At 40.1% G+C, this 22216-nt stretch overlaps 1 protein-coding gene across 1 annotated transcript in view; it reads left to right on the top strand.

Moving 5' to 3' along the window:
- The window catches only part of xpr1a (xenotropic and polytropic retrovirus receptor 1a), a 66360-nt gene extending 47530 nt beyond the window's left edge, over window positions 1-18830 (top strand). The window contains exons 4-15 of the mRNA XM_084011269.1: window positions 2105-2325; window positions 2420-2569; window positions 3120-3203; window positions 4047-4128; window positions 4316-4503; window positions 4818-4997; window positions 7603-7771; window positions 9123-9323; window positions 14114-14280; window positions 14369-14508; window positions 14591-14815; window positions 15231-18830. Of these exons, the coding sequence (XP_083867395.1) occupies window positions 2105-2325; window positions 2420-2569; window positions 3120-3203; window positions 4047-4128; window positions 4316-4503; window positions 4818-4997; window positions 7603-7771; window positions 9123-9323; window positions 14114-14280; window positions 14369-14508; window positions 14591-14815; window positions 15231-15288 (1865 nt within the window). The 3' untranslated portion in view covers window positions 15289-18830. The remainder of the gene's footprint in view (window positions 1-2104; window positions 2326-2419; window positions 2570-3119; window positions 3204-4046; window positions 4129-4315; window positions 4504-4817; window positions 4998-7602; window positions 7772-9122; window positions 9324-14113; window positions 14281-14368; window positions 14509-14590; window positions 14816-15230) is intronic.
- Window positions 18831-22216: the final 3386 nt, after the last annotated feature.

The following is a 22216-nucleotide window of genomic DNA, read 5'->3' as shown; positions in this document are numbered from 1 at the left end:
ATGATGACACTTTGAACGTCAAGTTTTTCTTGCAGCGTTTGTCTGGATCGCTGACATACTGTAGGCCATAAGCTTACTGTTAGCTGCTAGAGGACATGTCTTGTCAACTCGATGCCTTATCTGCTGCAGATAAAGAGGACATAGTTTCATTAATGTCTGTCAAAATGAATGAAAACAGAATAAGGAATGGAAGCCAAACAAACAGTTGTGATTTCTGATGATGTGTAAGTTTGCTGAAAGCTGTTAGGTTGGGTAAATGTTTAGTATGAAAACATCAGCGTCTCCGTCATGCTCCCTGGCGTCCTGTTTATCCTCACCACACAGCTTGATCTGATGCCGGTTACTGTGTGTGTTGTGTCGTAGATTGGAAAAGCTGGATAGGTTGTGTGTTAGACAGAGAGAGAGAGAGCCAGTGGATGGATGGAGATAAATTGTGTGCTGACTTTACATAAGAGCCCTTTCCTCCACATACCTCCTTCCCTCTGTATCTCCCCCTGAAAGGGGTCCTTGACCTCTCAAAGCCAATCTGCTGCATTGCGCTGAAATCCCTTCTATTGGACAAGACTTCCATCTTGATGGGTTAAAGACATTTTTGAGAACTGCGGTTTTAATTGAATATCCGTTCATCCTGAAAGCTGAGGGGGAACAACAGCCTCTTAAAACCTCTCCACTAAAGCCGGTTGAAATCTGAAACGCCAACATCTCTCTGTTCAAGGTCCATAAGAACCACAACACGTGAAGCGTCCAGCCGTGTCCTCAGATTTGATCTAAAGCTACTTGTCCCGAGCAGTCAGGGTCCTGACTTTCTCACGCCTCCCGCTGTTGTCGTGTGTTCATCCCAGCATTGCCGTGACAGACTGTACGAGTCGAGTCGGAGGATTACTGTGCATTAAGATGTCAAAGAAGCATTCCTGGGAGGAAGGTAGTGTGATAATCTGGAGAATGTGAAGGGTGGGTTGAAGCAACAAAGCGTGTCAAAGTCACTGTTTAGGACGGAGGAGCAGCCACTGGAGCCTCAGCTCCCCCAGACTGTCAGGGTGGAAGTAAGCTTCAAATCAGATTGGGTTTGTTATCACACTGCTGTGTTCCTACAAACAGCACCGCGAGGAGATATCAGTGTTGTTATTGCGACTCCAGGTCTGTCCATCAGCTGGAAGAACATGCAAGTCACAGCAGGGGTAAACATGACTTGCAAGTATAGACACAAGCTTTATACTTCTGCTAGTTAACCAATATACCCTAAAAATACATCAAGGAGGATATGCATACTCAAGCAACTCAATGGTAGTTATTAAATGGACTGAATGGAAAGTGCCACGTCTGTATGTACCAAGGAAAAAGTAAAAGGGCAAGAAAAGACATGGGTTTAGTGGCTTTTAATTGGTTAATATAACAGAAAAATGAGGACTAATCGTGTTGGAAAAGTAGGTAGAAAAGCAAGAGAAGTTAATGAAATTCAGGTTACTGCCCATGCCCCCCCCCCCCCCCCCCCTCTCTCTCTTGAGTATATTAACCTATCTCTGACCCAGATAATGGTTCCTGCCTCGGCAGCATTTACATGTCAGCTCAGCCTAATAGTCTCCATGCTTCTGCTTCCTGGAACAAACAGCGGTAGAGCAGAGGAGACAGGCTGTATAAAAGGTTTTTTTGGTCACTTTCTTTGTGATGCTCTTCTTGCTCTTCCTGCTGTCTACCAACAAAAAGGAAAAAGCAGCTTGATTTCAGTTCTAACCCGTAGTTTATCAGGCAAAAGCCAGTGAAATATCTTATTTCTTCTCTCTCAGGTATAATGGGTAGATTACTAAAAATGGTTTGCCTAACAGAATTAACTCTGCTTGCTAATGTTGTTTGTAATAATCATAAAATAACCCTCATTTTTGTTATGTTCTGTGTGTTTTAATTGACTTTAATTCACCAAAACCAGCAGTACATCGTAGAATAGAATATTACCACTGAGTCAAAATAATGAGTTGAGTTGTTCTGCCCAACTTCCAAATGTGTATGTGCATTTAAAAAAAAGCATGAACGTGGTGCAACAGAATAATTAACCACACAAAAACCCTAAAAGCTCTTTTGAATGATTTTCTTTCATTCCCACGTGTAGAAAAGCTTGCAGAAGCCCAGAGGCGTTCTGCCACGCTGCAGAATGAGCTGCAGTCGTCCCTGGACGCTCAGCGCGAGAGCAATGCTCCGCCCGGCCTGCGGAGGCGCAAGACCATGTTCCACCTGTCGCAGGAGGAGCGCTGCAAACACCACAACATCAAGGACCTGAAGCTAGCCTTCAGCGAATTCTACCTCAGCCTCATCCTGCTCCAGAACTACCAGGTATCATCACGCCGACTCCTTCTCACACACACCTGCGTTTCAGGGTGAGTCATATAAATATAGGAACGTTTTTTTCCCTCGTTGCTCTCCACAGAACCTGAACTTCACTGGTTTCCGTAAAATCCTGAAGAAACATGACAAGATCCTGGACACCTCTCGCGGGGCCGACTGGCGCGTGGCTCAGGTGGAGGTGGCACCTTTCTACACCTGCAAGAAGATCACACAGCTCATCTCTGAGACGGAGGTGCGTGCTCGCATGTACACAAACACACATGCAGGTAGGGGTGGGGGGAAATATCGATACGGCAATATATCGCGATACTTTGTCGTCCAATACAATATCGATTTATCAACTCCAAAGATTGATTTAAAAGAAATATTCATGTTTAGACGCGTTGTGAATGCAGTACTTTGTCCTTTTTCATTTTATTTTCAATATTTATTCCAGTGAATTTCATGGGAATTAATAAAATGGAGAGGCTGTTTTGAATGAAATAGTTTTGACTCAATTTGTCCTCTGATCAATAGCATCTGATGTACATATAGTATACAGGTACTTGTATTTTCTTTATTTATATCGCAATATCGTGATATTGTGATATTGTGATATCGTGATATCGTGATACGTATCGTATCGTATCGTGACCGAAGTATCGTGATACGTATCGTATCGTGAGGTTCTTGCCAATACTCACCCCTACATGCAGGGGCTGTAATACAAAGATGAACTCATTGTGTGTGTGTGTGTGTGTGTGTGTGTGTGTGTGTGTGTGTGTGTGTGTGTGTGTGTGTAGACCATCGTCACCACAGAACTGGAGGGAGGAGATCGTCAGAAGGCCATGAAGAGGTTGAGAGTTCCTCCACTGGGGGCAGCTCAGGTCAGTCCAGTCAAGTGCAGTTGGTTTCCATGGAAACCGCTCATCGATATGAGGCTAATTTGTTCTTCTCAAACCTTTTGGACTTTTAACTATTAACTTCTTGTAAATGCAGGACAGTGACAGTTTAATAATATCCACCATTTTTTACTCATTTGATTTATTTTCAAAGTCGGCAGCGAGGCTGCAAACTAGAATAAAAATAACCTCAACAATAGATCAAATGATTGTGTGTCATATATTCAGTCTCATAAATCATCCCCCGAAGAAACGACCAGTTACTCTGACAGGATTAAAATGAAAGAACCGGAATACAAATCTGGTGTCTGTGCCTGAGAATATCTCAGCGGGAATAATCTTTTGCGTTAATCTTACTGTGACGCTGGTTTTAAGCTGTTTGACTGCAGGTGAATAAAGGTTAAAAAACAAAAGGTGAGAGGTTTTGTTATGAAAGAAATTGAGTGAGGGAGGAAGATGAAATGGAGAGAGAGGAACCACGATGGGAGTATTGATTTTATAAGTGCCTTTCCATTGTTGAACAGGATATCTTTCAGAAATAATCGAGGCTTGTGGCACTTTACCCCCCCTATGTTATATCTACTGTTATTAATGCATTAATTACTGTCATGTCTGACTTGAATTGTGCTATGTGACTATTGATCTCTCCATTTCCCCATACAGGCATGTGTATTATAAATATATTCAAGCAGATAAAAGCAGTCAGAGCTTCTGTATCCAGATAGAGTGGCTAGCTTGTTTATTTATTATAGTAGTGAGGTGCCTTATGAATGAATATTATTACTATTATGAATAAGTCTTTTCTGTATTGTTGTCTGCCTGATTCAGCCTGCTTTGGCCTGGACAACCTTCCGTGTGGGACTTTACTGCGGCTTCTTTATCATTCTTGCTATCGCCTTCGTTCTCACTGGTAAGTTAACATTCAGATTCATCCACTTTTCATATCCTGTTGAGTCCTGCTTACCATTTGTAAAGTGTCTATGTGAGATAAACAATCTACCCTGCCGGTAAAGATTAATAAGGTGCATGATTGGTGGGTTTTTATGGTTGTGTGATCAAACGTAAAACGCTGACGACCCGCTCTGGTTTTATATCAGGTGCTGTGTTCATCCGCTTGGAGAACGTGTGGCCACTGGTGCGGATCTATCGGGGCGGTTTCCTGTTGATCCAGTTCCTCTTCCTGTTGGGCATCAACACCTACGGCTGGAGACAGGCCGGAGTCAACCACGTCCTCATCTTCGAGATCAACCCCCGGAACAACCTCTCACACCAACACTTGTTTGAGGTCAGGATGAGGGAAACAAACGGAAACAATTATTTATGCAGACTGCTATGAGTGATCATGCATTATTTTTAAATATTTAAAAGGAATGAATGAGGTTGTTAGAGTCATTAGGGTAATCCAAATTCAAGGAATACATTAATATGTATTATATTCAGCAGAAACAGTACTCACCTAATGTCCACAGGGATTTATTTATACTCTGGAATAACAAAAGACAACATCACTTACACAGATTTAGTCAGATTGCCTTATTCATTGTGATTATCTATCAAAAGGGCTTTCTTTGAATGGGTTTCCTCTCCTGTGTGCTGCAGATTGCTGGTTTCCTGGGTGTATTGTGGTGCCTCAGCATCCTCTCCTGTCTCTACTCGGAGTACACCCACCTCCCCATGCAGATCAACCCGCTCATCCTTTATGGATTCATGGTGCTCTTCCTCCTCAACCCCTTCAAGACCGGCTACTACAAATCACGATTCTGGCTCCTCAAGCTGCTGGTCAGTCCATTCATTCATTTATTTATTTATCGGAGCATTTCTTTTACACCTCTGCTACTTTGGTTTGAAAGAATTACAACGATGACATGTGAACTTTGGTACCACCGATCGTACTCACTCAGAATCTGAGCAGGATAAATGAGCCAAACAGTCACGGTTCATGCACAAAGACAAATGTTGAGCCTGCAGTAAGTCATGCTTTAGACCAGTCATTCCCAAAGACAAGTGGGTCGCAGGAGATTTTATTTGGGTCGACAGATACATTTCTTTCATAGTCTTTTATCTAACATATATCACATATATACACATATATCTGCATTATTTGTGTCTACGTCTGCTATGAAAGTTTAGTGTACAATACATTTATTTGATCTGTCTTTACTTAACTAATATGTTTTCAACAACACATACATAAGACTAAGATGTGATTTATCAAATGCGCGTCTCTTTTAAATGGTTTACCTGTTCAACAACATATTTGTCGCTCGTCACTTTGTGCCGTATAAAACAGCATTGTGTTTGTGCTTTTCTGCAGAATGTCATACATATTGAAGAGTCATAAGAAAGTCATAGTTATCTGTGTGTGTGTGCGTGTGTGTGTGTGTATGTGTGTGTGTGTGTGTGTGTGTGTGTGTGTGTGTGTGTGTGTGTGTGTGTGTTTAATCATGGTAACATGTGTTCCTTCAGACACCTACTAGGACTCTCTTATAAAAGAGATTTTTAATCTTAATGAGACATTTTCCTGGTTAAATAAAGGTTAAATCAAATTTATTTAAATGTATTTTGCAGTGTTTTATATGTCTGCCCCACACTGGCGGGGCGGTTGGCGTGATCCCATATGCAAGATGACGAGTCACTGAAACTTGGTCCAAGAAAACAATTAGAAATGGGAGAGCTATTTCCCTCCTATTGCTATTTGGCCACTACCTTGCTACCGTATTGTGCTGCTGACACAATGATTATGTCCTGCTTGTGTGTGTGTGTGTGTGTGTGTGTGTGTGTGTGTGTGTGTGTGTGTGTGTGTGTGTGTGTGTGTGTGTGTGTGTGTGTGTGTGTGTGGGCATGAATGGATGCATGTAGATATTTATCTCGAGCCTCATGTTTACAAATCCCTCCTATATGACACTGTTCTTTGTCTAAGTCAAGCTACAGGAGCTGCAGGAGTGAGGGTGGGGTGTGTGTGTGTGTGTGTGTGTGTGTGTGTGTGTGTGTGTGTGTGTGTGTGTGTGTGTGTGTGTGTGTGTGTGTGTGTGTGTGTGTGTGTGTGTGTGTGTGTGTGTAGAGGGGGATGTAGTGAGACAGAGGGCAGAGGGTTTGAGGATAATAGAATGCAGCCTCGTCCCAGGGGAGGCGGAGGGTTGTGACTGTGCAATCATTACAGGCATAGATCTATCAGCATGCTGATGCCCCGAGCTCCTCCGTCCCTCCTCCTCTTCCTCCCTTTCCTCGTCCCTCTCAGCCTCTCCCCCGGCAGCAGACCCCCCCTCCTCATATTCCTGTCCTTTCCTTCACAGCTCCCCACGCGCCTCCATAATCAGCCTTGATTGGTCCTCAGTAATCATAGCGACCTGCAGAGAATCAGAGGCGATATGAGCTGTTTTTCATGGTTGTCATACAAGTTGCCTCGTGGAATACGCAATATGTGATTAAGGATTTTTCTGTGTTTATATTGAGATAAACAATCTGTTTTTCTTACGGTGCTGTAAAATGGTTCTGTGCCAGATGTGCTGATTTCGTCAGGCAGAGGACAAAGACTTCATTATAGGACAAACTGCAGATCTGGTGCCTGGATTACTAGTGTTTGCTCAACATATGAACACCTGACCACATCACTGCAGAAGGCTTAGCCTCGAGACATTCACATACATCCAGCTGATATAGGTGGGAAGACTCGATCAATACGGACTTTGATTGACAGATTAAGAGAAATATGCAATGAGCTGATATATGGGTAAAATAAAAAGATCGATGTTCTTTGACATTTTCAGTGGAAGGAGTGTGTGTGTGTGTGTGTGTGTGGGGTTTTGTCTGAAAGTGAACATGGTGGGCTCCTGAATGTCAGATGTGGCCTGGGGGGGTAAATGGAAAGAGTGGAGCAGTGTTGGATCATTTTACAGAGCGTGGTCGATATCCCAACCACTGCCAAAAGTCATATTCTAAATAACACGCCCGTAGAAGCCGAAGCACGCCACAAACCCCGGCCCGCCACTTCATGTGTTTGACTTGTGTTGTGATGCACAAATAAATAGACACACAGGCACAAAGCATGACCCATTAGGTTGTCCTGTGGTGAGCTGATAAGGTCCCTTCATGGGCTTCAGATCATTAATAGAGTGTTGTTCCCTCTTTTGCACTTCTCTACTGATGAATTGATGAACATTAATTGTTGTCAAATTCAGTGCCAGTGTTGAAAGCACAATCAGAAGACAAAAAAAAGGCCTTTTCTGAAATGCATCAAACATTTTTCTATTACTGATGTTTTTCTTTTATGCTTTTATACCCTCTTCCAGGTAAATACTAATGAATGCTTCAGGGCACTTTGGATTCATTGTGTTTAAAACGAATATTAATGGTAAATACCTTGTCCCTGTCGATCTGTTTCCAGTTCCGCGTGTTCACGGCACCGTTCCACCGGGTGGAGTTTGCAGACTTCTGGCTGGCTGACCAGCTCAACTCTCTGGTGGTGGTCCTGATGGACCTGGAGTATCTCATCTGCTACTACATCTTTGAGCTGCAGTGGAGCAACAGCAAGGGTCTGCTGCCCCAGCTCCAAGGTGAGACGTGACTCCGTGCTTCAGGATACCGAGCTACAGAAAACACAATGTTGTTGTAAAAGAGTTTAAAGAAATTAACCTCGGGTTCCTGGCCTATCTATGAAATTTCTAATTTCTATATAAATATATAAAGCTATTTATGGATTATCATGTAACCACAATGATTGAATAATTTCATGTAATATTAAAGAGAGCGGTGAACGGAGGAGAAGGTCCCTCTTTATAGACTCACCATTTACCTGAAATACTCCTCAGGCTGCAGCAGCCTCCTTAATAATACTAATACTAATAGTCCAACGACAAAAAGAACATTTGAAGGCAAATATACTCATAATAAATGATGCCTGTGGATTGTAGGAACACCAAAAACATACAGCAAACTGCAGAACTAAAGTAGAATGCACTAATCATTACAGATTGATGGTAGGGGTGTGAATCTTTGGCTTCACAGCGATTCGATACAGTAGTTGGCGATTTGATTCAAGGACAATTTTTTTTTTGTAACGATTCGATTCGATTCTGTAAACCACGATTCGATTCAGTAACTTGTAACCATAATTCTATATCCATGAAATAAACATGCAATAATGTGAGTGAGACTATCTGTATACTTCTGAAAGGTGGAAAAATAAACAGACCACAGAATTACTTATTTAACAGATTTATTCTAGAAAAAAGTAGTCCTGCATAATATTTTATGCTGAATACAAAAATGTAATGCTCAGTTATTTTGAACATTATTAATAGACTACATGCTGGCAGGGGAGAGAGTGTCTTAAACGTATTAAAACATTAATCATAATTAAGAATCATGATAAGATTCATACGATTAAACGCATTTATATCGATTATTAAGCCAAAAACGATTCATTCTATTTATTTATTTTAGCAGATGGATTTAGTTGAATCGGTAGGACTGACAATCGATTAATCGATTAATCGATTAATCGTTACATCGTTACACATCTAATTGATGGTAATATTTCATAAATAGTGTTTATTCTTCACCTCATACATGTCATCATAATAAAAACACCCGAACCTTCAGGTTGTGAATGTGTCAGACTCCGTTGACGGTGTGCCAGGCGGTTGAGCTGTCCTGTCAGGAGAATAAGGTGAATGCGGTTTTAATTGCTGTCGGCCCTTCCACCAGCAGTGACACTTCGGCCTCCACGCAGCCAATTAACACGCAGCTAATGGATCGGAAATGTTTGGCCACACGGAGGTCGCCTGTGCGGCTCCCATAATGATGAGCGGAGGGGGAATGTGTGGAGGACATTATGTTAGAGTGAGAGACCGAGAAAAGGAGGATTATAAAATCATCATCATGCACTGTTTTATTCTATTCCAGACCCCGACGTGCACGTGTGCCACAGCTACTCGTACGGCCTGCGAGCCATCATCCAGTGTCTGCCCGCCTGGTTCCGCTTCATCCAATGCCTGAGGCGTTACCGTGACACCAAGAGGGCTTTCCCTCACCTGGTGAACGCTGGGAAGTATTCCACCACCTTCTTTGTCGTCACCTTCGCCGCCCTCTACGCCACGCACAGAGGTAGAGCACACAAATACTCAGATATGTGTTTTATGTGTCTTGTACCCCAGGAAGCAGGTGTTTAAATGCTGAAATGTATCTTCACTCGACGACAGAATTACAGGAGGAGCCCAGAAGAGCAACTGAATGTGTGTTGTTAGAAGATGTCAACAGCACACAAGCTTTATGAGCTCTTTGAATTGAATGGTGTGTGCTGAGAAACAGGAGGTGACCTTGAATGCAAACGCAAGAAGCCGGCCTTGGTTTCCTTCGACGGTGCCGAGGGCTTTATGATGGAAATGGGAACGGCTTGTCAAACACAGCCACGGATAAACAACGTTCTGCACTCACAATATGGCATTCAATATGTGGGCATGAAGCCGGGGAGAGAAGGAAGAGACGAAACAGAGAGAAGTAGCAATCTAGAGAGGAAGAAAGAGAAATGTGAGATCGACCAGAAACGAGATTGGAAAGGTAAAAAAGTGAGTTTCCATTAGAAGTCAAGTCACTCTCTCCCTCCGACAGCCTCACAATTAGCCTGCAATTATTCCGATTCAGAAGCCATATCACAAAGGACTTCATGTTCAAAGCAGCCAGGCACTAACAGCTTCCCTTCAGCATGCGACTTTGTAATTCTCCATCACAGATATTTGTCAACGAGAGCTTTTTAAATTCTTCTCAGATGGCACTTTATATATTTATTTGCCGGCAAAATGCCAGCAATGAAACCTCATCTTCGACCTTTCAAAGCGCTAAATGTTATTTGCCAGCGTGACTTTATCCTCTCATGATATGAATTCAAATCAATACGCCTTGCTTCCTGAGATGACCGCCAGTGATCTGATATTGAATGAACCAGGATGAGACAGACAGACAGACAGGATTTTTTTCGTCTTCAGCTCAGTAGGAGAAGCGTCCATTAAACCATATCCTCCTTCCTCCTCTGGTCTGAAGACGGTAGACTAATGGCCTCTCTTCATGTGTTATTCCGTATGAAGCCGTCTTTCATCCTGCGTGATAATGGAGGCTGAGACCGATCGCTGGTTAAGCGAAGGAGCAGGATGGGAGCTCGTACACTGATGGGTAGTGAAGGGAGGAAATTGCCAATTGTGGAGATATTTGATGTATCCGTTGCACTTGATTAACAAATACGGGCACCGATGTCAAAATATCCTGCATCCAAGTATGCATCCTGCATCCTTAACTTAATGAAAGTACAACATACAGGTCTGTAAAAAAGATCCGGTGTTACCCAGCAGCTGCCAGAAGAGACGGTCGGGTGGTATCGTGTTCACGCTGCTGGGTCCGGCTGGGAAGATCTGGCCGAGCTCCCGGTGTCTGTCTGTCTGTGGATGTGTCACCTTCATTGCTAACCTGATCACAGCCCTGATGGATTCATTGTGAGGTCACCATTCCTGGAACTGCACACATTCACGTTTGGGAAGGAAAAATACTTAAACCACATATAAATCACGAGCTTCTCTGTTTAGTTCTTCCCTTTTGTAAATCTAAATCTGTAAAATGATGAGGTACAATCTCCTCTCTGGTGGCAAACCAGTCGTTTCCCAGCGATTTCTCTCCTCGGAGAGGCCGTCGGTGCTGGGAGGATGTGATCAGACACTGTTATGAAGCTGTAATCTCAGCAGACGCTCAGAGGCCTGTAACCAGAGATGACGGAGGATTTCCGGGTTTAGGCAGAATTCCCAAACCCTGTAAGATACCGTGTGAGGCTTGATAATAAAGCAGATACTTTCCCCAAGATCAATACGGGGCTCAGCTTTATGTACAGTGGCTTGAGACTTATTGCTCTTTTAGATGCAGGGGAGTTACAGGCCTAATGCTAATTTAAACCTGTGGGATTTATCTCATGGACAGGCAAAGGAAGGAGAACAGGATGTTGCATGGTGGGTAAAAAGATAGACGGAGAAATGTTCAGTGGAGGGATATGGCAAAAATACACAAGATATGTACAGGTGGTGTTAAAGACGTCCCTATCAAACCCACTAAAATAACCAGGACCAAAGAGAAACATTAGTCCTGTTGGACCCTAAGAGAGGCTGACTGTGGTGGAGGTGGTGAGCAGCAAAAACTGAGTCACGCTGCAGTGAAGGATCAGGAAAATGTGAGCTGATAGAGCACAGAGGGGGAGGTAAAAATTAAAGATGAGATGGAGAGAAAAAAGAGGTAACAGAGAAGCAGAGGAAGGTCATACAGATTGACATGACAGGGATGGTGATTTACAGATTCAATAGATATCAGAAGATGGAAAATGATAGCAAATGGATGAGAAGAGCGGAGGAGAGAGGAGGGAGGAGGGGAGGGGAGGGGAGAGCGTAATTACCAGCCCAGAGCTGAACACATGTCCGCTGGACTCTGCTGGAATAGCGATGAGCCCACAGCTGACAGCTTTTATAACTTCATTGCATGTTCTGACCCCTCGTTCATTATCTGGAGGCACGCACGCCCTCAGTCAAACACACACACCTTCACCAGCGGAGATAGAAGACGTGACTCTGAACTCTAATTCACCCTGCTGAGGCCAAACAGGGTCCTGCTACAGTAATGCTAACAACCATGTAATGTAGGCGCATGAACATTGTATTCTTATACTAAAACGATTCCTAGTTCTTGAGCGTTTTGATTGGATTCACCAAACTGTCTTTATTCCAACAGCTTGTCGTACATCCATTGTTTCAGCCGAGTGATCATTAAGCATAATCGACGCCCCCGAAGGTGTAACAAAGCCACCTGTTCCACGCATTCTGTGGGCTGTTTGATTCCCCAAACCAAAGTTAAAAGAAGAACTTCAGTGTGGAACTGCTGTTGAAAATCCTCTTTGAAAAACAGGAGTCAGGCTCAGTGGTGGTATAACGTCAGGTTTTTTTTTTGGCTTGTGGAGAGAAAGAAGAGAAAATTGGTGAAAGCCACAGATTATCTTTAATGATCACGTATGTTTGTACAAACGGCTCCTGTCTGTCCGTTATACATCTAGATGTTCCAAAGATGAAGCTGTCTGATAGGAGATGGAGGAGTGCTGGGATTCAGATATCTGCTTGGACGTGGTCTTGTTGTTGAGTGGTCTCCGGGTGCAGGATTCTTAATGACCTTGTTGACAGCGTGGGTTGCCATGGCACCGGATGAGAAATCACTATTAATTGCGGGGACTGACTGTTCCTGGTGTTAACTTGTTTCGATCAGTGGGAACGGAGCCTGTTGCATAAAACCAGTCTGCGGCCTGGTTTAACCTTATGAGGGCCTTTGTATAACAATAGCATGTGTGTGTGTGTGTGTGTGTGTGTGTGTGTGTGTGTGTGTGTGTGTGTGTGTGTGTGTGTGTGTGTGTGTGGGTGTGTGTGTGTGTGACACAGAGTACTAGCCATTGAGTGTGTGTGACAGGAGCTAGTGACCACTGTTAGCCCCTACTGAGCAGCTGATCAATGTCCATCTCACCATGCTTAACCTTTTAATGGTCCGGTGGCGCTCCAGTGGAAAAACACAGCAGCCTTAATAGAAACCGAAAGGGTTAAATACTTCAACACTTCAGCAAAGCTGAGGAAATCACATCAGTGGATATTCTCCAGTGAAAAGAGTCTATTGTCCGGGACTAAGTTGAATCTACGGCTGGGAAATCTCAGTGTGGCCATGGGGACTACTTCCATCCCATCACTCACAGCTGGAAGAAGCAAACGGCACAATGGAAGCGGGCCGTTAACAGAGCCAGCGCCGCAGTAACTCCCCGTTAGAAATGTCCCCGCTCTGCTCCCCCGGCGTCTCTTTGGCTGATGGCGGGGAAAGAGCGGCGACGATGATAAATTAGAGCGAGCCCGGGCTCTGTCTGGTGGCTGCTGTCTCTGTCTGTGTGAGTCACCGGGTGCTGATTTATATATCGGCGCCCACCGAGGAAACAAGCAGATCATGTCCTGCAGACACACACACGAGGCTGCTGAGCACGCCTAATCACTGACATCAAACAACTGTAAACTAAGTTAGGGCTTGTTAAATACTCATACTCAATAATTATGTATTTATAGCCAGCGTGCACTTAGCACAGCCGGCCACTGTGGTAATTTAAAGCTGTTTATGATGAAGTGATTGGACAGTCTTCAAAGGTCAAAAACAGGAGTAACTTTATCTGGAAGCTGACTTGAAATTAATGACATCATTTTTAATGAATAACTGCTGTACAGATATAACAAAAAAAACCTCCCATGCAGCTGCAATGTATAAGGAAAGTACATAATGCCTGTAAGTACATTATATAATACATTTTCTCATTCAATAAAGTGCTGAGTCTGGATATTTGAAGCAGGACAGAGAAGGATGTAACTGACATAAATATAGTGCATCGTCCAGGAGATTTAAGGTTAAATCATTGAAACAGATATTAAATTAAAGTTGGGACACACACACACACTGTAGTAGGATAAGCACATGCACAAACGAGATATTCCTAATTAATACAAAATACCTCAGAAGAATACACAAACATTCTGTAAATCTTTTTTTATGAGGTCTAATTAACATCATTTCATGTAACTTTAATAGTCATTAATAAAGATTACAGTGTGCAATTTGATGTTTGATTATCTTCCATTCGTTGAAAGATGTTATGATGTAAGTGGAAATTAAACTCTGACCCTCATAGTCCACAGGCTACTAATCATTTCTAGTGTATCCATGACAGGAGAGCTCCCTCTAGTGGTCAAAGTCGTGTTGCAGAAGCTGCCTCGCTTCAGTGACGTGGGAAGAATTCCGTAAACCTTTCTTGCGTCGCCTGCAATCAGTTGTGTTTTTTGTGTGTTTTATTCCAGAGCAAGGACACACCGACGCCGACATGTTCTTCTACCTGCTCATCGTCTTCTCCACTATCAGCTCCCTCTACACACTGATCTGGGATCTGCGCATGGACTGGGGTCTCTTTGACCGCGGAGCTGGAGAAAACACCTTCCTCAGGGAAGAAATTGTTTATCCTCACAAGGTAGAGTCTGATAGGAAGCTTATGTACATGACACACACACACACACACACACACACACACAGTTACTCTAACCCTGTCCCATCTGCAGGCCTACTACTACTGTGCCATTCTAGAGGATGTCATCCTGCGTTTTGCCTGGACGATCCAGATCTCTCTGACCACAACGACCAAGATCCACTCTGTGGGCGACATCGTCGCCACCGTGCTGGCTCCCCTGGAGGTCTTCAGGTAGCTGTTTGATTCTTAATACAGTCCCACCCCTCACCTCAGGGTCATCCCACTCAGCCTCTCACACCTCCTCCCTCTGCAGGCGTTTTGTGTGGAACTTCTTCCGTCTGGAGAACGAGCACCTGAATAACTGCGGTGAGTTCCGTGCTGTGAGGGATATCTCCGTGGCGCCGCTCAACGCCGACGACCAGACGCTGCTGGAGCAGATGATGGACCAGGACGACGGCGTCCGGAACCGCTCGGGCAAGAAGACCTGGAAGAGGTCCTATAGCCTGTCGCTCCGACGCCCCCTACTGTCCTCCTCACAGTAAGAGACAACAGGGACACCTGGGCTCATGAATATGTTTGGATTCCAGTTTGATTTAAAAACACAGAGGTGAAAAGAAAAGTACAAATTACAGTAGACAAACGTTATTCAAACAATAATTTACATTTCTCATTATTGTTGTCACTATGTCATCAAGAAAAAACAATACTACAATACATTTCTACAAGGTGCTAAAAATAACACTGGATGTGCATCTTTCCTATCACTCATTAGTCAACATTATATTTGATTACATATATTATATATTTGATAATAACATGACAGTGTATCCTACTTTGTCAGGGGGAAAAATATAACTTTTCCAATGTCCCAGTTGTTTAAAAAGATACACATATCTGTTGAAATGTTCATGCAAAATGAAAGATATTAATTACATTTTTTCAATGCTTTCCAGGTCGAAAAAGGACACAAAGGTGCTAATTGAAGATACGGATGACGAGGCCTTCAGCTGAGTCACCAATATCACACACACACACACACACACACACACACACACACACACACACACACACACACACACACACACACACACACTATACTTAAAAGGACCTCATTGACTAACAACCTCAATCCTTCTCCCTTTATAGCGATAAGAGTAGTGACCTTTACCCTCAGACAGTCCTCACGTTGGACACTTTACCTCATCTTCAGTTCCCTGTGAGTACATTTGGTCTTTATAAGTATAGAAATAACACACAATACACACACTAATGTAGAAACACACACAGAGATAAACCTGCTGACGAAGCACAAACACAGTGTAATGGCTAGAGTAGAGGAGAGAACTAATGCCACACAGACAGACAGACGGCCAGATGTCAAGGGAAATCTTCTGCACATAAGTGGAAACACAGACCACACTGCCCTGGGATTATCCTCTTCTTTTTTTTTAAAAAGGACTTTTTTTTTTAGTATGTGCCGTTTACTTTGAGATATTTGTGTTTATCCTGTCTTTACTTTTCTGGATTTATTTCGGAGACGCTGCATAGATGACTGTTTACACTCTTTTTAACGACACTAGGATCAACAGGGAGAAGACGAGCCGATCGAAAGACTGAATAATAATCAATAGTAACCTGAGGAAGGACTTCACAGCATATCAGAACAAATCAACTGGTTTCAACTTGTTGGTTCTTTTTATACGCCATCCGTTTTTTTTTTTTCCAGTTTTAATTAAAATCCCAGCCTGGAGGCACTTTCAGGAAAAGTGCATTTAATACACAAAACATTTAAAAAGAAACAAAAAAAACCCTAATTGTACACCAGAAGGGATGTCGCTTTGTGATATATTTAATATATTTTGATGTGCATTATTACTCTTTTGTAGTTGCCTGTGTTGTTTATACTAGTGAGACTAGTTTAGCATCCACACGATGGTTGTTCATGTATTTTATAAGGTTTGTCTTGGTTAGACTTGTGCCACATTTTTCATAAACTCACAGGTTGACCTCGATTTTTCCAACCTGATTTTAGTGGTAAAACCCACTTGTGAATCATTGTGTCATCTTAAAGTGCCCTATTAGATACTATCTATGTGCATCGCTTCTTTTCTTTAACTACCAAAGCTTTATTTTTTTATGAACGTGTCCATGCAACCTGCACAAAAGATCGTTTCAAGACTGGAGTGTTTTAGTTTAAGCAGGTGGAAATCCCAGTAATATGAGTGGAAGTATGTCGAGATGTTCAGTTCAAGTGTTAATTTACTTTTTTAAATGAATCTAATTAATGAAGTTCATTGAAATTGGCTTTTTTTGTTTGTTTTTCATCTGTGTGAAGCATGAAAGAGTTTAAGAACTACTGGTTTATTATGGTCAACAGATATCTGGATCAGTTTTGTACTCTGTTGACCTGCTTTTCTTTTAATTATGTTTTTATTATGATTTTCCATGTCCATACAGTCAATGATAATACATTTCGTACTTCTCATTTATCTGCCAATGTACAACTGTAACCCACGGTAAAGTATCCCAGACACAGTAAACAGTACAAAAGCATGCACATCCAGTAATATATACAGATTTTTTTAAATATAGTTGACCTGCTTTTATTATTTAATTGTGCATATAAATACATTTTCAGGGGGGCTCTTCATAATTTGGGCTACTTTTTGTGCCATGTTGGTGGTTTCTTCCAACAAAAACTAACCCAATTATTCAGCCTCTTTTGATGTGGGTCCACCCAAATATACTCATAACACAGAATGCATGTGGAAAATAAACCTCATTCCACATCCAAAACAAGAAAGTGGGTTCATTTTCAGATTTTTGGGCAAATCTGCCAACACTGAAAATTCCCTTTAGCAGTAAATGACATGTTTCACAGCTCCTGGATCAGCTTTCACAAGATACGTTTGTTCATCTCTTATGTTTTATGTTGCCTCGTTCATTTTATGCACTTTTTAAAACGATGATTTCAAGTGTTGTGATTTGTTAGATCAAATGTTATTTACTAATTTTAGATAAGGTAAGTTATAACCAGGAAAAAGAAATGATGTGCTGTACGTCAAACACACACTAAGTCCTGTTTCTTCTACTTCTGTTGTTCCCGTAGTGGCTAAAAGGCTGAACAAGCTTTTATGTGCAATGAGCTTAATGTCAACTAGAAAGATAGGAAGTAAAAAAAAAAAATATGTTGTTAAAATTAAGAGGATGGGTAGCTTCCCGCTCCATTTAAATACACCATAAGTGTACACATGCGTAACACACACATACACACTCTCTCTCTCTCTCTCTCTCTCTCTCTCTCTCTCTCTCTCTCTCTCTCTCTCCTCTCTCTCTCTCTCTCTCTCATGTCGGAGAGCACAACTCTACAGCGGTTAGTTTTGTAAAGAAAAAAGAAAAAGGCTGTGTCGTCTGGCCTGCATGCTGCTTTAGTTTTACATTGTACATAGGTCTTAATTTATTTGACATGATGTGTATATTCACAGTCGTCGTAGCTGCCGACACAACGACTGATTTCATACGTTGCCAATTTATCGCTCGAAGACGAGCAGTATTTTTTAGGTGATGAAGATTTTTTTTTGATTGGTCACAATCCTGCACTCTTTTTTTTTCATGTGTAAATCTGTAGACAATGTGTTAATTAATAAAAAAAGAAGAAAAAAAACAACAAATCTATAGAACTGGAGAATGTGATGGACTGTATTGGTGATTCCTTCCTATTTCGATGCTTGAGGAGGAGGAGGAAGAGGAGGAGGAGGAGACTACGTGTCCTGAAACTGTAATACTGTTTGTACATCTGTGAAACCTGCATGGAAATATTGTGGTTTTACGTCTGTCGTTGTAAACTGCCCTGCTGATGGAAGCACTTTGACATGCTGTAGGACGCAGGAACAGACACACCCACACCATGACAAGATACTGTTAAACTGATCCCAGAGCTGCCTGAGCCTCTCCTCTCACAAACAGATCCGGGATCTTCATTTGAGGCGTTCTTTCTTTAAAAAAAGATGCTTGTTTTAGTGGCCTGCGTTTGTCCACAGATGTTCAGTTTGTGTAATCGTGAAGAAAAACAGGGTTCTTTTGTACAGTGTTTGATGAGATGATCCTCAGCCCTGACATCCAATTCTTCTCATGGGTGATTTTGTTCCCACTGCTTGCTGAACCCCCCCCCTCCCCATGATGTTAAAGTGCTCGTTATGTGTCCACCCCTCCCTCTCCCTCTCTTGATGTTGTTTGTACCCTTTCTCTAATCTAGCTGAACGTGATAGTACCTGTAGTCTGGTAGATGGATGTTCTACTTTGATAAGATACACAACAAAAAAAAATAATATTAGAATACATTCATTGTGGCTAAATGTGATTTTAAGAGACATCAAGAAAGGAAAATGTCTGATCCATCTTCCCCCCCGCGTCCCTTTTACAGAGTAGTTTGTACATGTTGAGTGTATAACACTGTTCTATGATGGTTTTCCTGATGGTATTTGTATTTCTGTATACACTTTGGTGATCCTGTCATATCTGGGTTTTATAAACCACGATTATTTTTAAAACTCGCTCTGCCTCTTGACTTTTTTTTCTTTTCTCTGTTTATACTTTCAGCTGCTCCAGTGTCCTCTAATGTTTTCGTTTCACAAAGATAGTAGTTTTAGGTCTCAAGGATGTCCCTGACCTTCGTTTTGGACAAGAGGTTTTTCTGAGTGAGTATCTCTTCCCTTTAGTGGGGCTTTGATGCAGTTCTGATAATAGAATTACAAGCATATTAACATGGATGCACACAGCCTTTTACTCCAGCTCACTACTTTGGGTGTTTCTGTTTCCTCTTCTGATTGGTTACATTAATGGCATTCAGCACACATGTAAAATAAATTCCATTTTCTATCTCACTTTCACATTAAACTGCTTTAGTATGACTTTTTTATTATTATTTTTTTTACATATGATACTGACTCTTGATTTTTTTTTCTACATACCATACCAAGTTTTTTATGACTTTTTTTCCTGACATGCTACACATTTACTTTTTTAGGATTTTTTTCTCAACATGCTTTACTATGACTTTTTCATAATTTTTTTGACATACCATACTATGACTTTTTATACATTTTTTTCCGACATTCTATACTATGATTTTGTTTTTGACATACTATAGTATTACTTTTTTATGATTTTTTTCCCTCCATGCTATACTATGATTTTTTTTCCAACATACCATACTATAAGTTAACATACTACACAATTACTTTTTTTTCACGTGCCATACTATGAGGGTTTTATGATTTTTTTATTGACATGCTTTACTATGACTTTTTTGACATACTTCAACTTTTTATGATTTACTTACTTTTTTATTACTTTTTTCCACATACTATACTACAACTTTTTTTTTGACATGCTATACTGATTTTTGTTTTTGACATAGTATTACTTTTTAATGATTTTTTCCCACCATGCTATACTATGATTTTTTTTCCAAGCATACCATACTATAAGTTTTTATGATTTTTTTTCCGACATGCTACACTATTACTTTTTTATGATTTTTTTCCGACATGCTTTACTATGACTTTTCATAAAAAAAATTTCGACATGCTATACTATGATTTTGTTTTGGACATACTATAGTATTACTTTTTTATGATTTTCTATATTATTACTTTTACATTTTTTCTACATCCCATACTGACTTTTTTTCCAACATACTACACAATTACTTTTTAATGATTTTTTTTTTTTTAAGATTTTTCATTACTTTTTTTCACGTGCCATACTGAGGGTTTTTTTTTAATGATTTTTTTTGTTGACATGCTTTACTATGACTTTTTCGACATACTTTTCATGATTTACTTACTTTTTATTACTTTTTTCCACATACTATACTACAACTTTTTTTTAGACATGCTATACTATCACTTTTTTAGGATTTTTTTCTACAAACCATACTATGATTTTTTTTTCTGACTTTTTTGTCATGCTATACTGTGACTTTTTTTTTTTTTTAAACATGCTTTAGTATGACTTTTCCCGGCATACTATACTACTTTTTTATATAGTATCCCATTACTTTCTTGACATACAATAATTGGACTATTGACATTGTTGTGACACGCTATTGTTATAGCCGAGCTCAACACAAATTGGGAAACCAGACAACCTAAAAGTAATAAATAACCACATTTATTCAAAGAATTAAATGTATGGAACAGACAAAACCAAAACGGTAGCTGGGTCAGCCGAGGGAGGACAAGTCCATGTTCCTGTGGTGAGCTCGTTTACCTGGAACCACACAGCTGATAGAGTCCTGTAAGAGAAACGACCAGGAAAAGGAAGACACATAATAGAGTAAGACTTATTTTTACTTTACTTTTCTTAATGACTTTTTGACGACTAAACGGCAAATTATACTCTATATAATTTTGAATGACATTCAATTCTACATTTCTTTTAGTTTCTTTGAATGACATGCTATACTATGGCTTGTTTAAAACGTTAGGATGTACTAAACTATGCCCTTTGAATTACTTTTTTTGAGAGATATGTTTTAATAACATTTTAAAGACATAATACATTTTTAAATGTACATACTATACAAATGACATTTTATGATATATACTTTTTTAATTACTTCTTTTAATAAATATAATTTTAATAACATTTTACTTTGACTTTTGGGTTAATTACATTTTCATGACATACTCTACTGTACTTTTCATTACTATTCTATGAATTAGATTAGCTGACATACTCGGATTGAATCTTAACGACTTGTTTTTATACTTTGACTTATTAGTAAAGTAAAAGGATTTTTTTATGACATACTATACTTAAGCAGTGAAGTATGAAAAAAACCTTTAAAAAGTATGTTGATAAAGTAAAAAAAAAAAAGTCATATTATAGCATGTCGAAAAAGGTCATCATACAGTATGTTGGGGGAAAAAAATGTCATGTTATAGCATATTGAAAAAAAAGTCATTACAGAATGTCAAAGTATAGTATGTAAAAAAAAAAAAAGTCAGTATAGTATGTAAAAAAGTCATTGTAGGCTATATGTTGAAAAAAGTAATATAGCATGTTGAACAAGTCTGAAGAAAGTCATAGTATAGCATGTCAAAAAGTCAGTATATATAAAAAAAAAGTCATTGTATGTCGAGAAAAGTCATGAAAAAGTAATACTATAGCATGTCGAAAATATTAATCAACAAAGTAATAGTATACTATGACTTTTTTTTCGACATAGTAGGTCAGGCTTATATTTTAAAAAAAGAAGTAAAAAAGTAAAAAAAATTCGTAGTATGTAAAAAAAAATTTAAATAGAATGTCGAAAATAGTCGGAATAGCATGTCGAAAGAATTCATATAAAAGTCATAGTTTATGTCGAGATGTCATAAAAGAAAGTCATAGTGTCATAAATAATCAGTATAGTATGTCATTAAAAAAATCACTGTATATAGTCAATAAATATAGTATGGTAATTAAAAATGTCAGTGTATATGGCAAAAGATGTAATTGATCAATTAAGTCATTACATGCCATAGTATCTATTTCATACAAATATCACTCAATTAAAGTCATAGTATTTCATAAAAAAATAATTGCATAGCATGTCATACAAAAGCCATAGTATAGTGTAATATTTTTAATAATTATTTTAAAAATGCATTATTTTTAATCATGACATGTCTCTTAGCAGATTGAGTTTGTCCAGACTTAAATTGATTTAAAACTGAATTTGTAATCCAGAAACCATAAAAGTGCTCAAAAAAGGAACATTTGATGAAATGTACACCTGCATTACAACTGAGCAACTAAAATGTTGACTAAATACAAGGAAAATAGCTACTTCTAAAATTAATTCAACCCAGAACAGCGCTACAATAAATCCAACTTTAACGGATCTTATATTTAGTTTAGTGCCCACTTCTTCTGCCCATAAAATGTTTTT

The sequence above is a fragment of the Eutrigla gurnardus genome, assembly GCF_963514095.1.
Source record: "Eutrigla gurnardus genome assembly, chromosome: 6".
NCBI lineage: Eukaryota > Metazoa > Chordata > Actinopteri > Perciformes > Triglidae > Eutrigla > Eutrigla gurnardus.
Note: the sequence above shows the minus strand (reverse complement) of the source record. Positions and strands in the feature narration are given on the sequence as shown.